This window comes from Archocentrus centrarchus, chromosome 16, assembly GCF_007364275.1.
Source record: "Archocentrus centrarchus isolate MPI-CPG fArcCen1 chromosome 16, fArcCen1, whole genome shotgun sequence".
Lineage (NCBI taxonomy): Eukaryota > Metazoa > Chordata > Actinopteri > Cichliformes > Cichlidae > Archocentrus > Archocentrus centrarchus.
In genome coordinates, this window is record NC_044361.1 from 18,140,381 (window position 1) to 18,157,969 (window position 17,589).

A 17,589-nucleotide genomic window follows, 5' to 3' on the forward strand; every position below is an offset into this window, starting at 1 on the left:
CAAACAAGCAGAATTTTATTGTTGAACCACTCTGTGAAATACTTGCCATTAATGCATGTGTTGCAGGCAGTGCAATCCAATTTTGTGCACCCACTCAGTCTGTGTTGCTGTTGCATACTGTAATACTGTATGTGAAGTATTGATGTAGGTCTAAGAGCCAAACACAGCTCATTGATTAGTTTGAGGTGTAGCCAGCTGTCATCCAGTCAAAGACATTATTGATTCCCTTGCAAGTCCTATTTTTTTTTCTCTCTCATGTACCAACAAATCTAAATACATTTACACATTTGTAAACACGCAGAGTTTGAAGTTGCAATGAAAGAAGGTATTGCAGCTGATTGATCTTTTAAGACCTTTTTTTAAAGCTGAACATTTTTATCATGATAAAAATAATAGTAAATGGACTGGTACTTATGTAGCTCCTTTCTACTTAATATGAGCACTCAAAGCACTTTCTACTACAAGTCTCATTCACCTAATCACACACACATTCATACAGCGCTTTCATCTATACCTATGCAGTCTAACATTCACATGCACACACTCACACTCTGATGGCTACAGGATTCAGTATCTTGCCCAAGGATACTTCAACACACAGACCAGAGGAGCTGGGGATTGATCCACCAACTTTCTGATTGGTAGTCCATCGGCTGTACCACCACCAGTACTTCAGACACTTCAAATGTTATGGTGATAAACTGTGTGTGTTCCAGGTTTGCTCAGCTCTCCTGCGCGGCTCAGTCGAACACCTCTCTGTTCTCAACGTGTCAAAGAGCATCTTCCCTCACAGGTACCTTTATTTAAAAGAAACAAACAAAAAGTCGAAAATCTGGATTTTACTAATACTGATCTGATGAGGAGGAAGTAAATTCAAATGTTGTACTTTATTCTGTACTATTCTTATTCCTAGATGGTCTGTCAATCAAGAGTACGTTTAGATAATTTTACAAATACATTTGAAGTACTGCACATGCTTCAATCCCCTGTGTGGATATGCACTTCAGAAAATGAATGGATGGAATAAATGATCTTTTTTTAATTCTAAAGCAAATTAAGCATCACTCTCAAATTGTTTACAGTTGTATATTCATTTTCACCGAGTTTGCAGTTTTTTTTGGAAATGCCATTTGAAGTTGGTGGCATGTGTAGTTTTTCACAACTGCATCTTTCTTTTTTGACTAAATAAGGAATCCATGATTAGCTGCATCCCGAACTTGCTTGGATAGAAAATAGGTGTAATTCTCCTGTATATTGTCATCCATGCTGTAAAAGATGGGCTTTGAGCTAATAGTCTTTTGTTGTTTAAAAGCTATGCTCTTAAGCCTTATGTTTGATTGTCTTTTCTATCTTTATGTACAGGAGGATTGGCTGAATCAGTGTTTCTGTTTTTAAGGGGTCCTTATGATGGTGTGTGACACCTGCTGGTAGTCAAGTGTCATCACATTCTTGTGACTTAAAATTCTGTGAATTTGTGCGTGGCTGTGTTGGTGTTGAGATTTTTGTGTGTAACAGATGGGGTAAGGGGTAGGGCATTTTTCCCCAGTCTCATGTCTCAAAGGAGGTGAGGACATCATCAGAAGAACAGGCGGAGGGGAGTGTGGGTGGGTGAGCAGAGTAAAGGTGAAAAAAGGAGGAGGAGCACTGTGAGGAGAAAAATAGAGGCTAGTGAAGAGTGAGGAAATGCTGAGCAACTAAGCACTTAAGAGTCACAGCATATCTGTGGCTTTTCTTTTTCAAAATCCTGTGTGTATTGCTTGATTGGTAGAGCTACAGTTCTTTATCTTAAGCAGCAGATAAAGTGGGTCATAGCGCATGGCAAGAGTAGTAAAATCTTAATGTTGTCATGAATGTCTGCTGCATTATTGATCCTTTTGATGCTATCACAAAAAAAGAGCTTGTAAAGTTGGTGAAATTGTATTCCGTGTTATCTCTGTATAGTGTCATTATTTCATTCTTGTTCTCTTTACATTTCAATAGGAAAGGCAAAGAGGTGCCTCCCTCCTTTAAGCACTTCTTCAGCAGTGCCACATCTCTCACTTCCATCAACGTGTCAGGAACCAAGCTGGCCCCAGAGGCTCTCAAGTGAGACAACGATTCATTCACTTTTAATGTGTCTGAGGGCCTCCTTCCAAATTCCCAGTGCCCATTTTGATCCTCAGCTTTTTAGTACAGAGAGCACCATTTAAATGCACCTTGTCCTGTCAGCCTATATCACAGTGGGGAGCTGCTCTGTTCACATAAATTGGGAGTTAAATGTTTTTACTGAAAGTGGTATTACTTTAGTTTGACTTGAGACAAACTGGAAAAAAAATATCATTTGCATGGAGACCTTCTGATCTGTCTAATTCTATCTCTCATTCTTCATGGTTTGAATCATAGATATATATATTTAACTGCATATACTGTCGTTACTGTAGAGCCCTCCTACTTGGTTTGGCCAGCAACCCAAATGTGAAGGATGTCTCCCTAGACCTCAGCTGCTGTGAGGTAAGGCACACAAAGGCACAGTGCATAAGCTTTATCAAAATCTTTCCACTTTTGCTTTGCAGTGTGTGCAAGGCAAGCAGGGATTTGGGAGCTTTAATGACAAATGTTCAAAAATAATATGATAATATTATTAACAGTTATTTACTAACAAATGGGGCAAGTTAAGGGACTTAACTTTGTTCTTCCTGTTTGTTTTATTTGCAGTAGTAGTATTCCTCTAAGTGCCCTTGTAAGCTAAAGTTTGAGTGTGCTTTTTAATAGTTTGAAGATAATACTCATCCAATGCAATCAGCTTTTTAGGATCCACTCCAAAACCATTTGACAGGCCAGTGATGGTGCTAAGAGGCTGCATAATGGAATACTTGGCAGACAGCAGGGAGGGATAAAAGGTGGAGAGATGAACAGTGAGAAGGGAGGGTGAAGTTTGGAGGGGGGGGGGTCAGTTTCCCTCTCTAATTGTTTCACCATAACTCTCACCCACACAGAACAGCTCCCCGCCTTCACCTCCCTCTGCTCAAAAAAGAGGAGAGGGCTGGTTGCAGATTTATCCTGATTGCTAAAGAGAACGCGTGAATACAAATTGCCCAGGAAATCCAAGTCCAGATTCCCACCGAAAGCTTCCCAAACCAAAGCTTTGGGGGAAATGACGCAATCCCTCCCTTTTCGATGCCTTAATGAACCGTTTGGTGGAGGCGGACAGAATCTGTTGTCTGAGTGGGCTCGCAGCATGCAAAATGAGGGCTCCCTGCTGAGAGTGTTGCATGTGCAAATGCACGTCTTTGATGAATGAGTGTGCGGCCAGAAGTATGATCATTAAGCATCTGTGTGTGTTGTTGTTGGTAATTGCTGGCTTGCTTTTGACATGCTGTTCTCTCCCTTTAATGCTTCTGTAAGCTTGGCCATTGTGTAAGTACCAACATGTTCACTCTTAATAATTAACATGTCATTCTTCCATATTTTATGTGCATGTATTTTTTTTTTCTGACTTTATTTTCCTGCTGATCTTATTCTTAGTGGAGTGCATTTTTTTCCCTCAACATTTTGCATGAAATTAAAAGCTACAGTTGCTCTGAATGACTTGTCATTTCTCCCATTGTACTGTTAATCATTCACAGTTGCATATACTTCTAAACTGAAAGTGTGCTAATTTAAATAATCTTATGCAGATGTTTTGCATTAAATGGTATTTCAAGATGTGCACAGAGGTTTAAATTTTGAACGTTTTCTTGAGTATATTGTTGAATTTGTACAAAGGGTGCAAGCCTTTGTGGAAGCACTGTGGCCTTTTCTGTTCAGGATTTGTTTGTGAAATGTCTCATTTAAGCAGAAGCTCAGCAGTAAAATTAATGTATTAACATGGTTTTTATTTTCCTGTCCTTTCAGCTGCGGTCTGGAGGTTCTCAGATCCTTGAAGGTTGTATCGCTGAGATCCCCAATATCTCCAGCCTGGATATTTCTGATAATGGTGAGATGGCAGTGAATCGTGCATATTGTAATCTATATTTACTAAGCTAAAAGCCAGAAAAAAGCTACAATCATTTATTTATTTTTTTCAGGATTAGACTCAGACCTGTCCACTTTGCTTATTTGGTTAGCCAAGAACCGGTCTATCAGACACCTCTCTCTGGGCAAGAACTTCAACAACATCAAATCCAAGTAAGAATGAAGCGGAGGAGGAGGAGATGGTGTTGAACTGGTGTGCACAGCTTGTAGCTGGGGATGATCAGAGGGGGAGGCCGGGATTGAGTTTTGCTGTATGAATTGGTTTGGTTTAAGACTAAAACATTAGCAGCAAATCAACCCAAAGAATTTAGGCAAGGGTTGACTTTAATAGCTCCAGCACTAATCCTTGAAGCGTGACTTTTCCTCCTGCCGACTGCTTTTGTCTAGTGCGTATTAGTATGCTGCTGCCAAAAGTACTGCTGTTTTAAAAGCATAAAGAGGGGAAACATTATTAGTACTGTAAACACTGGCTTATTGATGGGTAAATTAAAAAAAAAAAAAAAAATACATATATATATATATATATATATATATATATATATATATATATATATATGCATCTCAATTATGTAGGGTATGTTTGTCTTAAATTATGTATAGAATAAGTATTCAAAATAAAAAGATTTCAAGCTAAAACATTAGCAACAAATTAACCGAAAGAATTTAGGCAAAGGTTGACTTTAATAGCTCCAGTACTAATCATTGAAGTCTGACTTTCCCACCTGCCGACTGCTTTTGTCCACTGCTGTGGCGATAAACGGCCAGATGCATAAGGGTGTTTTACACAAGTTGTCACTAGTCTGAAAATAATCATTTTTGAAACAAAGAAAAGAATGACACTCATATCTTTCATCGTGTTTGTATATTTTTTTTGTCCTCCTACTTAGAAATCTCGCTCCAGTGTTGGACAGCCTGGTTCACATGATTCAGGAGGAGGAGTCGGTGAGTTTTTCATGTTCCTTCTCTGTGCGGTTCTGTGAGGAACAGCAGTCAAGTAATAATAGAGACATTTTTCATATAGATATCTCAGGAAGCACACCAAGTAACTGAATCTCCACCAGCTGCTCTACAGCTGACCTCTGACCTCACCAGGGGAGGATTGTGTTGATAGTTTCCCAGCACTGATTAACCAAAACACAGTTCAGCTGTGTTTTTAAGTGCAAAAAACCATGCGTGCATGGCATGTACCACCAACAGATAGAAGACGTGGCTGATATTGAAAAATCCTACCAATGGCTGGACAAAGCTGGACTAAAGGATAGCACAGAGGCACTAATCATGGCAGCACAGGAACAAGCTCTAAGCACAAGATTGATAGAGGCTGGGGTCTACCACACCAGGCAAGAGCCCAGGTGCAGGCTGTGAAGAGATGCCCCTGAGACAATACAGCACATAACAGCAGGGTGCAAGATGCTAGCAGGCAGGCCATACATGGAACACAATAACCAAGTGGCTGGCATAGTAAACAGGAACATCTGTGCAGAGTATGGCTTGGAGGTCAAAATGGGATACACCCCCCCAAGGGTAGTTGAGAATGATCGGGCTAAGATCCTGTGGGACTTCCAGATACAGTCGGACAAATTGGTGACGGATAACCAACAGGACATCGTAGTGGTGGACAAGCAGAGGAGGAAGGCTGTAGTGATAGATGTAGCAATACCAAGCAAGAAGAAGGAACACCAGAAGCTCGAGAAATACCAAGTGCTGATAGAAGGGTTAGAGAAGATGTGGAAGGTGAAGGTAACAGTGGTCCCCGTGGTAATCAGAACACTTGGGACCCCCAATCTGGGAGAGTGGCTGGGAACAGCTAAGATACTGTGCAGGACCCTCAAGCTCCCAGGCCTCTGGTAGATATATATATATATATATATATATATATATATATATATATAATATATATATATATATATATATATATATATATATATATATATATATATAGAGAGAGAGAGAGAGAGAGAGAGAGATATATAGAGATATAGATATATAGAGATATAGATATAGATATATATATATAATATATATATAATATATATAATATAGTATTATGACCAGAAAAATGGGGGAATAGATAGTATCTATCTGCAATTTTCTTTCCTCAGTTTCAAAATGCTGAAATAGAAAAAAATTAGAAAAGTAGAAAATCTCACAAAAATATTTCCACTATTAAGGATGCATTGCAGAGCTTTTCTGTTTCATTATTAAACACAGTTTATCAATCTGGTGATGAACTATTACTATGAAATCACTGTTTGCATGCAATCTCCTATTTTTTTTTTTTTTGTGTGTGTGTATGTGTGTGTGTTTGTGTTTCTTAAAGCATAGAGCAGTATGCTACTAGCAATTACTTTTGTAAGCACAGCACACTGATGGTGTCATTATATACTCCCCTTTACCTATAGTTATTGGTTTCTTCTTTACAGACATGAAGCCAGAATTATCTGCTGTGGCTACTGCTGAATAAACTTCCCAATTTCTATTTTTGTGTTTATTAACTGTTTTCACTGAAAGAGGAGCACATGTAGGCTGCAATTAATTCTCCATGCTTCCTCAGAGAAGCTTTAATCAAGTAATCTTCTGCCTGAATAACCACGTTGACACTGGCTTTTTCACACGGTCATCATCACACGTACTTCAATTTATAGTCATTAACCCTAAATTTATCTCATGAATAGGCTTTCCAAGTTTTATTAAAAGGAAATGCTTAATGTCAGAACGCATTCTTTGTTGTGGTGCCCCGGTTCGCTTCATGAGTGCATTAACTGTGGGTTGGCTCTTCTGTCTTCTTTGCTTCTGTCTCTGTTTAGTGCTGTCTACATATAGAACTTGCTCTTGTGGAGATTCTACACAGGAAAGTGTGAGGCATTGTAATTTCATTGCCAAGATCAGTTATTAAAAGAAATAATAAAACCCTTCTCATCCAACAATAAATCTCTTTTGTATTTGTGTTGTAGCTCTTGGACTGTACGGTTTTCAGGGGTGTCAAAATAAATTAAACACTACTCGAGGGCAGCACATGAATAGCCTGGCTACTGTCCTGTATTACTAATAGTCTGCCACACTATGAATTATGAATATATTTCTCCTTTTATGCTCATAATATACAGTATCCCCACTTTAATCACCTTTTCCCTCTTTTGTCCTCCCATCCACATCTACCTTTTGTCCCTCTTAAATCGTCTCCTCCCCAGCCCCTCACTTCTTTGTCTCTAGCAGATTCCAGACTCAAGAGTGATCTGACCATCGTCCTCAATGCTTTGGGCAGCAACTCCTCACTCACAAGGCTCGACATCAGTGGGAACGCCATGGGTGACATGGGTGCCAAAATGCTGGCCAAGGCTCTACAGATCAACTCCAAACTCAGGTAAGCACACTGTGTGTGCAGAGGTCAAAGATTGTGTCACATGTTTGTCACGTGTTAAAACAGCTTGTTTCAAACAACTGAGGGGCTTCCAGGAGTTCCAGTAAAAATTAGTTAGAACTGTGATTCATGCAAAGCAACTCTAGTAGCATCTAATAATAAAGATATAGAGCTGGGAGTAAACCCTGTTAGTAAACCCTTCTAATTACTGCACTATAAATAAATGATAAATGAACATTCAAAACAATATACTACTGTATATTGTTTTGTCACACCATCCATTCTTGTCACTTGATCTTGTCGCCAAGCATTCACACTCACATTCACACCTGTGGGCAATTTAGAATCACCAGTTAACCTAACCCCACTAATTGCATGTCTTTGGACTGTGGGAGGAAACGAGAGTACCCAGAGAAAACCAGTTTTGTTACTGGGTGGTTTAATGCTCATTCCCCTGTTGTTTGAATTTACACTAGTGTTGTCCCCCCACCCCACCCTTACGGGTTATCAGAAAGATATCAATGAAAATCTTGTAAATCATCCTTGTGAATTAATGGCTTCCTGCATCATACTCTCTGCTTACAGGACTGTGATCTGGGATAAGAACAACACCAGCCCTCAGGGTCTACAGGATGTAGCAGCCGCTCTGGAAAAGTAAGCAGTGCTGTCCATGCGTGTATATATGAGCGTGTGTTTAGTGTTGTCTTCCTGTTTTTTTTTTTTTAACAGTGTACATGTATTTGTGTATAATGTGAAAATTCCTACTGGAATGGCTGTGTGGTTAGGTTTTGCAGCCCAGATGTGTTTTTGCTTTGTGCTGAGCAGGAGGAAACTGTGGGGTTTGTTTAGACAGGAAGGAAAGATAAGAGGAAGGAAGGTACAGAGAGGAGAGAGTGACAACACGGGGAATACTACAGAGACACAGTGGCATGAAAATATGCTGAGGAAAGGGAAGGGACAGAGCGTGATTAAGACACAAAAAGTACAAGTCAAAGCTAGACAAATCAGATTTTGTCTACTGTGCCTTCTGTATGTGGATGTTCTGTAGTGTGTGTGTGTGTCTGTGTGTGTGTGTGTGTGTGTGTGTGTGTGTGTGTGTGTGTGTGTGTGTGTGTGTGTGAGGTGCGATATGTGCATCCAACTAAATTTGCTTCTGGGATACGTCTGTACAGCCACCTCTTTCCTCTCTCTCATCTCCTTTCTGTTTGTCATATTCTCCCAGCAGCACAGCTCTCCTTTTCCCCTCTGAGTCTCTGTGTTGTATTATTGAAAAAACAATTTCTTGCTCCTGATCTCCTTTCTGTTCAGCAGTGCAACATTGTATGCCTTTGTTCCCTTTGCTCAATTTCCCCAATTTCCCCATGCATTCTTTAAAGTTCTTTTTTTCAGATGTTCAATACTGCAAAATAATAGACAGTTGGCGTATACAAGGTCTCCCATAATCCAGCATATAAAAGTTATCGATGGCTCTTTGTGGTTTGCAGGAACAAGACTCGGCCATGCTGACAGCACATCTGCCTTGTCGAGACATGAGGCATGAGAGCACGCAGATAAAGATTCAGTGGGATCTGAGTTGGCACCATATCTGAATAACAATCATTCATTTTGTCTTTGAGGTTAAAAGAAAACACTCGGATGCCTTTCCTTTACCTTTATATCGCAACAGGTTTATGTCTCTGCCTTTTTGTCTCTCTGTTTCTGCCTTCCGTTCTACTGTTTTTTTTGGGGTTTTTTTTTTTGGTGCATTCCTTCATCTCTCTCATCTTACTGTGAATGCAAATAATGTGATTCTGACTTGGAGATCAGTGACCTACTCAGGAGTGCCAGTTCAGTCCAAGAATGTTTCATTTCTGTACTACATTGCCTTTTCATACTGTGTCTTTAAATGCATCACTTTGGTTCTTCTTCATTTTTTTCTTCTTCTGTTTTTGTATCCATTAGGAACTTCACCATTCGTTTCATGCCCCTCCCCATCATCGATGCCTCCCAGGCTCTAAAGGCAAGCCCTGAGAAAACCGAGGATGCCTTACTCAAGGTACATGAAGAACTCCTGCTGGTACCTGTCTTACAATACGAATGCAGGACTTTTAGTGAACTGATAGTGATTTGAATTATAATCATATAATCTTTAGTTTCATGATCACATCAGCTTTGTTTTTCCTCCACAGATTGAGACTTATTTGTACAGGAACCACGAGACCAGAAAATATCTACAGGAACAGGCTTATCGGCTACAGCAGGGCATCGTAACCACAACCACACAGCAGGTGTGTAAGCAAAGAGAGACAGCAATTATTGTTGACTTCATATTCACTGGAAGTTGTTTTATTTTGGGCCAAAATGAATGAATACACTCGATATAACTGTACAAAAGAAATGAACTGGTGAAATTGTGTCATCTCTAAAACCTTTTCTAGAAGACTTGAAAGCTTCATTCTGTTGCACTCACATTTACAGTACCAGTCAAAGGTTTGGACACACTCTGGTACCGTTCATGTCACATGACATACATAAATAACCGTGGCTTGTTGTTTTTTTTTTTTTTTTTTTTCCCAGATGATTGATAGGATTTGTGTTAAGGTGCAGGACCACCTGAATTCTCTGAGGAACTCAGAGACAGATGCCATTTTGGAGGATGTCAGGTCAGCGGAGAGCCTCATCAAAGATGCCAGGAATTCTAAAACGGTGAGGACAGATGCATCATCAAGGAAGGAGATTTCATTTCACAGCTGGACGGATTAAGGGTCAAGGATATCTTTATTATCCCCAGGGGGCAATTTGTTGTACACTCAGCAGAAATCACACAACCATGAAGCAAAATCCAGTAAATAAGCAATAAATATACAAAAAAAAAAGAGCATTAAGCTGCATAAACATTAAAAACAGAGCGAGTTATTCACACGACCAATGGCAGCTGGACCAAATGAGTTCTAGGGTCAATAGTGTATCACAAAAGTGAGTACACCCCTCACATGTCTGGATATATTTAAATATATCTTTTCATGGGACAACACTGACAAAATGACACTTTGACACAATGGAAAGTAGTCTGTGTGCAGCTTATATAACAGTCTTTATGTAGAGCAACAATTCATCTTTTAAGATCCGCAGAGAGTTCTTTGCCATGAGGTGCCATGTTGGAACTTTCAGTGACCAGTATGAGAGAGTGTGAGAGCTGTACTACAAAACTGAACACACCTGCTCCCTGTGCACACTAGAGGCCTAGTAACACTAACGAGTCACTTGACATTTTGTAGGGGAAATGACAAGCAGTGCTCAATTTGGACATTTACGGGTGTAGTCTCTTAGGGGTGTACTCACTTTTGTTGCCGCTGGTTTAGACATTAATGGCTGTATATTGAGTTATTTTGAGGGAAGAATACATTTACACTGTTATATAAGCTGCACACAGACTACTTTTCATTGTGTCAAAGTGTCATTTTGTCAGTGTTGTCCCATAAAAAGATATACTTAAATATCTGCAGAAATGTGAGGGGTGTACTCACTTTTGTGATACGCTGTATTTATCCCACTCACACAGTATCTGCAGCCAGACGGAAGCAACTTAAACTCCGGGCCCTTGTACAGGTTGAGGAAGGTCATTCAGGGTTGCACCTGCAATTTTGCTGCACACTGTAACTATACCTTGAAGTCTCATTTTTTTTTTTTTTTTTTTAAGGTTCGGTGACCCATACCAGTTGACAAAAGATGATGTAAAAACAGAAGAAAACATTCTCATAAAATTGCTGTTGATGTGAAAACTAGAGTTTGTGCTAAAAGTACGGTGGCTGTGATCTTTTCTACAGACTACATCCTCCTGAAGCTCAAAACTCAGCTTATTATCAATTACAGTGCCCAAGTACCAACTCGAGAAGATCAGCAGCCCCACACGTTCATCACCACAGGAGAGATGGTTGTAGGACTCTTCCTAAAATCCACAACCATCTCCTTAGTTTGTGATATGTTCAGGAAGGACAACTCGCACCAGTCTGTGAAATCCCCCAGTGCAGGACCAATGATCAGGGTCACTACTCAGAAGAGACACAATGACTGTGTCGTCTGCAAATGTAAGAACATTGGCTTTGGCAACTGATCAGAGCACAAAGAAAAGCGGTGGAAGAACGCCCCCGTGTGGCGATCCAGTGGAGGGAAAAATTAATGTTTGCTAAAACACCATTAACCTTTACACACTGTGACCAGAGGAGCAATAAAGGTGAATAAAGCTGCTGCCAAAAGTACTGCTGTTTTAAGTGCACAAAGGCATAAAGAGGGGACACATTATTAGTACTGTAAACACTGGATTATTGATGGGTAAATACGTTACAGGTTGTACCAGAAGATCTGTTATGTTTTCTTTCAGTGCACAAAAGTCCAGAACATGGTGAAGCCTGCCTGAAACTTTAAAATATATTGAGCTTGTTTTTTTTTTTTTTAGTTTTAGTTCTTTTTTTGTGTGTGTAATAAATTTGAATTTTCTTCCTACATTTGGTGCACAGCATCATAGAAATTGTACAGTTTCATGTATTTTTTTTCTGTAAATCTTTTTTATGTTGGGTATGTTTGTTATAAATGATGTATAAAAGAATTGTTCAAAGTAAACCCACATTTTGAATTTCACCAAGTATCCTGTATCATTTTTCAATGGCTAGATCCCTGCTTTCATAGACCTACATGCATCAGGAAACTTGGTTCCTCTGTGTTAATATGTTGGCTGCACTGACACAATAGTAAACTCTAGTTTACTCTCAGCAAATGTGGTTTATTTTATTCTATCTCGTGCTGTATGTTCAGTTTTGTTTTAGATCATTATATTGAATGTAGTGATACAGTGTAGATATCTAGTTGATGATGTTACTATTATGGGGATACTGAGAAGGTTATTTTTGATCATTTAGAGAAGAAATGGACTTAGCCACATTGAAATGCTTTTGTTTATCTTCTCCTTGTGTGTAACTGTTTCCTCGCCTTCCTTTCTGTGTTTTCAGCTGCTTCCCAACCTCTACCACCTTGGGTCAGCATCCAGAGAGGAGGTGAACAGTTCTTCAGTAGGTCCCATTCAGGAGAAACTGGAGTCTATGGCTGGGGAGGTGACCGCTGTCATGGACCAACAGCTCCAGGTTGGGTTATAGATTAATAAAGTTTTATGATTTTGACAAACAGTACAACTGAAACTTGGAGATGACATATAGCTAGTTGCAATAAAAAACGAAACAAAGTGTCACATTTTATTTGATTTGTGAGATCTCTGAGAATCTGTGAGTGCCTACATAAAAATGTGTCCATACTAAAATAATTTAAAAAATCAATTTTATGTCATCAAAATCAGTGTAGGACACACTGACTCACATTTGTGAAAATCCATTTTAGGTATAGGCCCATGAGATCAATATGTCAGACACATCCTTTTCCTTCCTGCTGTCTCTTCAGACGCTGTTGGAGTCCATGATGGATGCAGCAGAGTCTCTGTGTCCTCATGTGTTGAAGAGGAGTAATCTTCGAGCAGAGCTGATGAAGGCCAGTTCAGCCAGGATGATCGTACCTAAAAGCTTTGTCAGCAAAACCCTCCTGGAGCAGTCCGGGGTGGATATTATCAACAAGATCAGGTGTGTTTGAGGGCTACATAGTTGTGCCAGAAGGTTACATTTAAGTCTGTTGTGTAATTGAATACCTCACAGCTCCTCTCGCACTCTTTGTTTGCCCTCTCTCTGTGGCAGTGAGGTGAAACTAAGTCTAGCGTCTTTTCTGTCCGATCGCATTGTTGATGAGATTTTGGAGGCTCTTTCCTCGTCACAACACGTACTGGTAAGATCAGAATCGACAGAGTTATATTCATTGATTAACAATGGCTATAAGTGACAACCAGGAAGGCCAAATCAACATTTATCAGGAAAAGTAAATGTTGATGTGAATGTATTCAGTATGCCCCCCCCCCCCCCCCCCCCCCCCTTATTAACCCTGTTAACTCCTCACACCTTCTGCTTGCTTGCCTTCTTCTTTTCGCCATCACATCATTTTTCTTCTCACCGGTCATCTCAGGCTGACCATCTGGTACGTCGAGGTCGCCCCTTGGTGCAGCAGGAGTCGGTGGATCTGGATGTGCCGGAGGAGAAGATTCCGAAACGGGCATCGACTGAGATGCTGGAGGCTGAGAGGCTTGAGGATTTGGAGACATGTATGGTAGGTTATGGCGGGCGTAAGTGGAGCTGTATTTGATCAGAATCCACGAGCCCTTTTAATATTTCATAAACTAGGCCTCTCGTTCAGTTATTTGTAGCTCACAAATACACATAATTCCACCTGCCTTAAAATTTAGTCTCTACTTAACAAAGTAGCTCCTGACAACTTCACATTTCCCATCATCAATTCTGACTTACTGGGAGACTTTAACTTGAATGTTTCCCAAAATGCTCAAAGACTGAGCACCACTGGCTGTTATTGACTTATTTGTAATGCAGGTGAGTAAATGGTGTAGAATGGCTACAAAACTAGGAAACAACTCACCCATGACGGAGTGTAATGCGCGTTATTTCTCCCTTCCCAGATAGACAGAACACAAGCAAGTGAAAAGAGTCTTTTATAGGTCTTGAGATGAGAGATGGTGCACTTCACTTTGATCTATTTAGCCGTCTGATTTCCTGTTTAGGAAGCTCTGTTGGCAAAACAAAGACGATCACTGTAATCATGTGGCGGAAAAGTGTTGGTACAGCCTGCAGTAGAAAAAAGCAGCATGTCTTCCTCTGGTCTCTTATGAGTTATCCCCACCGTTCTGGTTTTTTTTTTGTGTGTTTTTTTTAATCTTCCATACCCCCCCGCGCCTCCCTCTCCTTCCTCCTCTTCCTCTGCTGTTCTTCATTAGGCCTTACTCTGTGTTGTCTTCCTTTCTCTTCAATCTTTTCCTCTTTTCCTTCTTCTCTTTTCCTCCTTTGCTCCATGGAGATTCTGTGCTGCACCAGTGTAAGTAATAGTGGACTTGCCTGGCTGTCTCCTCCTTTCTGTCCACTTTTCTTTGCTCTCACTGAACTTTCCCTTTAACCTCACTCTTCACTGTGCATGCCTGCTATACAGTCCTCGCTAGGCACATAGTGTATTTTTTTTATTAAAAATAAGCAGTAGAGTGGCCCTTATCCTGCCACTCTGTTTAAGGATAAAAAAATAAAGACAACATTCAGTGGTGTGACTTTAACCCTTTTAACCTTCCAGAGAGTGGCAAAGCATCCAGCTAATATTTTAGTTTGTTACCTAAGATTTTGAGCTGCAAGCTGAAGAAAACCTTTTTTTTTTTTTTCATTAAAATATGTTATAAATTAAATGTACCTTTTGCTATTGAAGTTCTGATATTGTTTTGTGGCACTGAGATCTGAGGGCTCAGTAACTAAAAACAGACTCCAGAGCAGTTTTCCCCCCAAGGTGCTACATGAGAAGCTGGGGCTATTGTGGTGGACCCGCACCAATAAGCTGAACTTAATTCTGCTCAATATAATTTTTTTTCTCATTATAAGTTCATAGGTGTGGCCCTCCACAACAGTCCCAGTTTCTCATGTGGCCCCTCGGGAAAATAAATTGGCCAGCCCAGCTCCAGAGGGTTAACCACGGGAAGTTATGATGTCTGTTATTGAGCTGCTTGGCACCTTAGCACAAACTTCAGGCATTGCAAACATAAGCTGTGTAAAATGTCAGTAAAAACAAAATGCAGTGACTCTAAGAATTTAGAGTCATGTTGTTACAAAGTCAGATCTCAAGTCAGATCAAAGTCAGATCTCACTTGGTGAGCAGCTAGTTTTCCAGGATTCAGCTGCTACAGGCTTAGTTGTGTTGCATCATCACAGATATGCTTTTTGTTCTTTTGTTCACTTTTTTCTGTACTTGTATACACAGTTGTTTACTTTGTTATAAAATCGTAAGCGCTCATCCACTCACCACTTATAGAAATTAAAGTTTTCATTTTCGTTCACAATTGCCACAAATGTCCAAATCATTTCTTCTCTTCAGATGACTCCTAAATCCAAAAGGAAGAGCATCCACAGCAGGATGCTGCGGCCAGTGTCTCGTGCCTTTGGTCAGTACTTTATTATATTTTTCAGTTTAAATGTTATGAACTGTAATGCTGAGGTCTGTTAGAATTAAATTCCTTTGTATTTGGTCCTTTGAAATCACAAACCTACAGAGATGGAGTTTGACCTAGACAAAGCCCTAGAGGATGTCCCTATCCATGTGGAGGACACTTCGACATCATCTCAAACTCCATCTACTCCATCTATGGTGCTGCCCAAACTGGACCAATGTCCGACAGGCGTGATGGTGGAGCTGCCGTCTGAGGAAGAAAAAAAGCTGCAGCACTTCACCAAACTACGCCCTCGGAGGAACAAAAAGACACATTCCAGCAAAGTACCAGTGAGTGGAGCTCTGCAGCCACACAAGTTCAAGATGGGTTTCTCAAGTTTAGTTCAACACATTAATAAGCTTACATTTGCCTCAAAATAAAACTAAAGATCCTAGAGACACAGTCTAGTCTCAACATGTATGGAAAAATTCAGTCTGCTTTTTGTCAGATGGTCCAGAAATATTATCAGATTCTTCAACCTTTTTTCTTCCAGCAAATCAACAGCACTCCATCTCAAGATGGGGAACAGAATGGGCTCATGGGGAGGGTGGATGAGGGTGTAGATGAGTTCTTCTCAAAAAAAGTCACTAAGATGGATTCCAAGTAAGGACCATACTCTTGTATTTTCCTCATAAATTACCACCTTGTTATGATTTTTTTTTCCCTCACTGAATATATATTAAATTGGGCTACTTCTTGGTATTTATTATACTCATCTCTTCATTCTTATCAAGTCTTTCCTCCTTGTGTCCCTTTGCCTGTCCTGTCTTTTTGCAGGCGTTCCCTGAAGAGTTCAGAATCTCAAGATGGAGAGAAGAAGAAGAAAGGAGGATTTCTTAATCTCATCAAACGATCCTCTAAATCAGATAAATCAGACAAATCCGATAAGTCAGAGAAAATTCAGGCTACTTCAACATCCTCAGGTCCATCCTCAGCCTCTGTAGCATCTGTGCAGGCATCCGTCATCCCAGAGGAGCCTTCCTCACCAAAGGTGGCTGTTAAAAGTCCAGCACCCGAGCCAAAGTCAAGGTAAAGATGAAAACAAAAGCAGAATTATTTCCTTCTACTCCCAGCTTTATTAATAAATTTATGTCTCCACCACAGAGACACCTCCAGTCGCTCACAGCCCACAGACTACAGCAGCAGCTCAGACCGGTCTGAGGAGCTGAGGACACCGGACTCCATGGACGAACCTTGGGAGGGTTCAGATGGCAGGGGAAGTCCTCAGGGAGGCAGGCGGTATCCTGGTGTGCAGATGATGGGCAGCGGTCTCCTAGCAGAGATGAAGGCCAAGCAGGAAAGGAGAGCATACAAGGTAAAGTGATGCAGTTTAAACCAAAAACAAGGAAGCTGCAGACAGAGCGAGTAAATAAGTGAAAATGGGCCACAACAATATGTACAATAGGTAAAACACTGCATTTACACCCTATAAGAAGACTTGCAAAGTGAGCTTGGCAGTTCCCAAAAGGATCCTTTAAGAGAACATGAGGATAATAATATTAATAATAATAATAATAATGAAACTTACTGGAAGTTTTTAAATCTGCAATTTTGTCGCACCTGAATAAGCAGGGCTCACTGCTGTCTGATAAGCCTTCTCTTTCACTCTTGCTGCTGTCCTTCTGTCGCACTTGACACTCCACCCACTCCACCCTGGGTTCAAGCTCAGTTGACCTTCCTGCTCTGTCACACTTGGCATTTCCTTCCTCTAGATGCACCCTGATTTCTTGTCAAAAAACAACCTGTTTTTTTTTTTTTTTCCCCTTCTTTTCCTTTCTGAACAGTGAGCTTTTTCCACTTGTTTTTGTTTTTGCCCATAAAGCAAGTTGCTCAGTGTGTCTCATTGTTGCTCACTAGTTGATTTGGACCCTTATGTGTGATCAATTTTGGTATTGCGTCCAACAGATGATACCTTTGTTAGCTTATGAAAGCACTAAAGCAGAAGTTAAAAAACAAACAAACAAACCTTGTTTTGAAGATAAATGGAAATTTAAGGCACCCATAAAATTTAGCTTTGATCATTTCAGGGGATCCTGCCAGTCCGAGACCCTGTATTATACATCCAAGCTGATGGTGATAAAACATTATTAAAGTGAGATGCTTGTTTAAATAAGAGCACATTAGACTTTATTTT

General features: G+C 40.2%; 1 protein-coding gene across 1 annotated transcript in view; it reads left to right on the forward strand.

Annotated features, from left to right (window-relative positions):
* LOC115794010 (F-actin-uncapping protein LRRC16A-like) overlaps nt 1-17,589 on the forward strand; it is a 41,075-nt gene that overhangs the window by 15,034 nt on the left and 8,452 nt on the right. Inside the window, exons 13-33 of the mRNA XM_030749236.1 lie at nt 717-793; nt 1,981-2,085; nt 2,421-2,490; nt 3,385-3,396; nt 3,874-3,955; nt 4,047-4,146; nt 4,881-4,935; nt 7,185-7,357; nt 7,940-8,008; nt 9,296-9,389; nt 9,523-9,621; nt 9,911-10,039; nt 12,340-12,471; nt 12,782-12,957; nt 13,069-13,156; nt 13,391-13,531; nt 15,344-15,410; nt 15,519-15,745; nt 15,949-16,058; nt 16,233-16,484; nt 16,560-16,770. Coding sequence (XP_030605096.1) covers nt 717-793; nt 1,981-2,085; nt 2,421-2,490; nt 3,385-3,396; nt 3,874-3,955; nt 4,047-4,146; nt 4,881-4,935; nt 7,185-7,357; nt 7,940-8,008; nt 9,296-9,389; nt 9,523-9,621; nt 9,911-10,039; nt 12,340-12,471; nt 12,782-12,957; nt 13,069-13,156; nt 13,391-13,531; nt 15,344-15,410; nt 15,519-15,745; nt 15,949-16,058; nt 16,233-16,484; nt 16,560-16,770 — 2,469 coding nt within the window. The remainder of the gene's footprint in view (nt 1-716; nt 794-1,980; nt 2,086-2,420; nt 2,491-3,384; nt 3,397-3,873; nt 3,956-4,046; nt 4,147-4,880; nt 4,936-7,184; nt 7,358-7,939; nt 8,009-9,295; nt 9,390-9,522; nt 9,622-9,910; nt 10,040-12,339; nt 12,472-12,781; nt 12,958-13,068; nt 13,157-13,390; nt 13,532-15,343; nt 15,411-15,518; nt 15,746-15,948; nt 16,059-16,232; nt 16,485-16,559; nt 16,771-17,589) is intronic.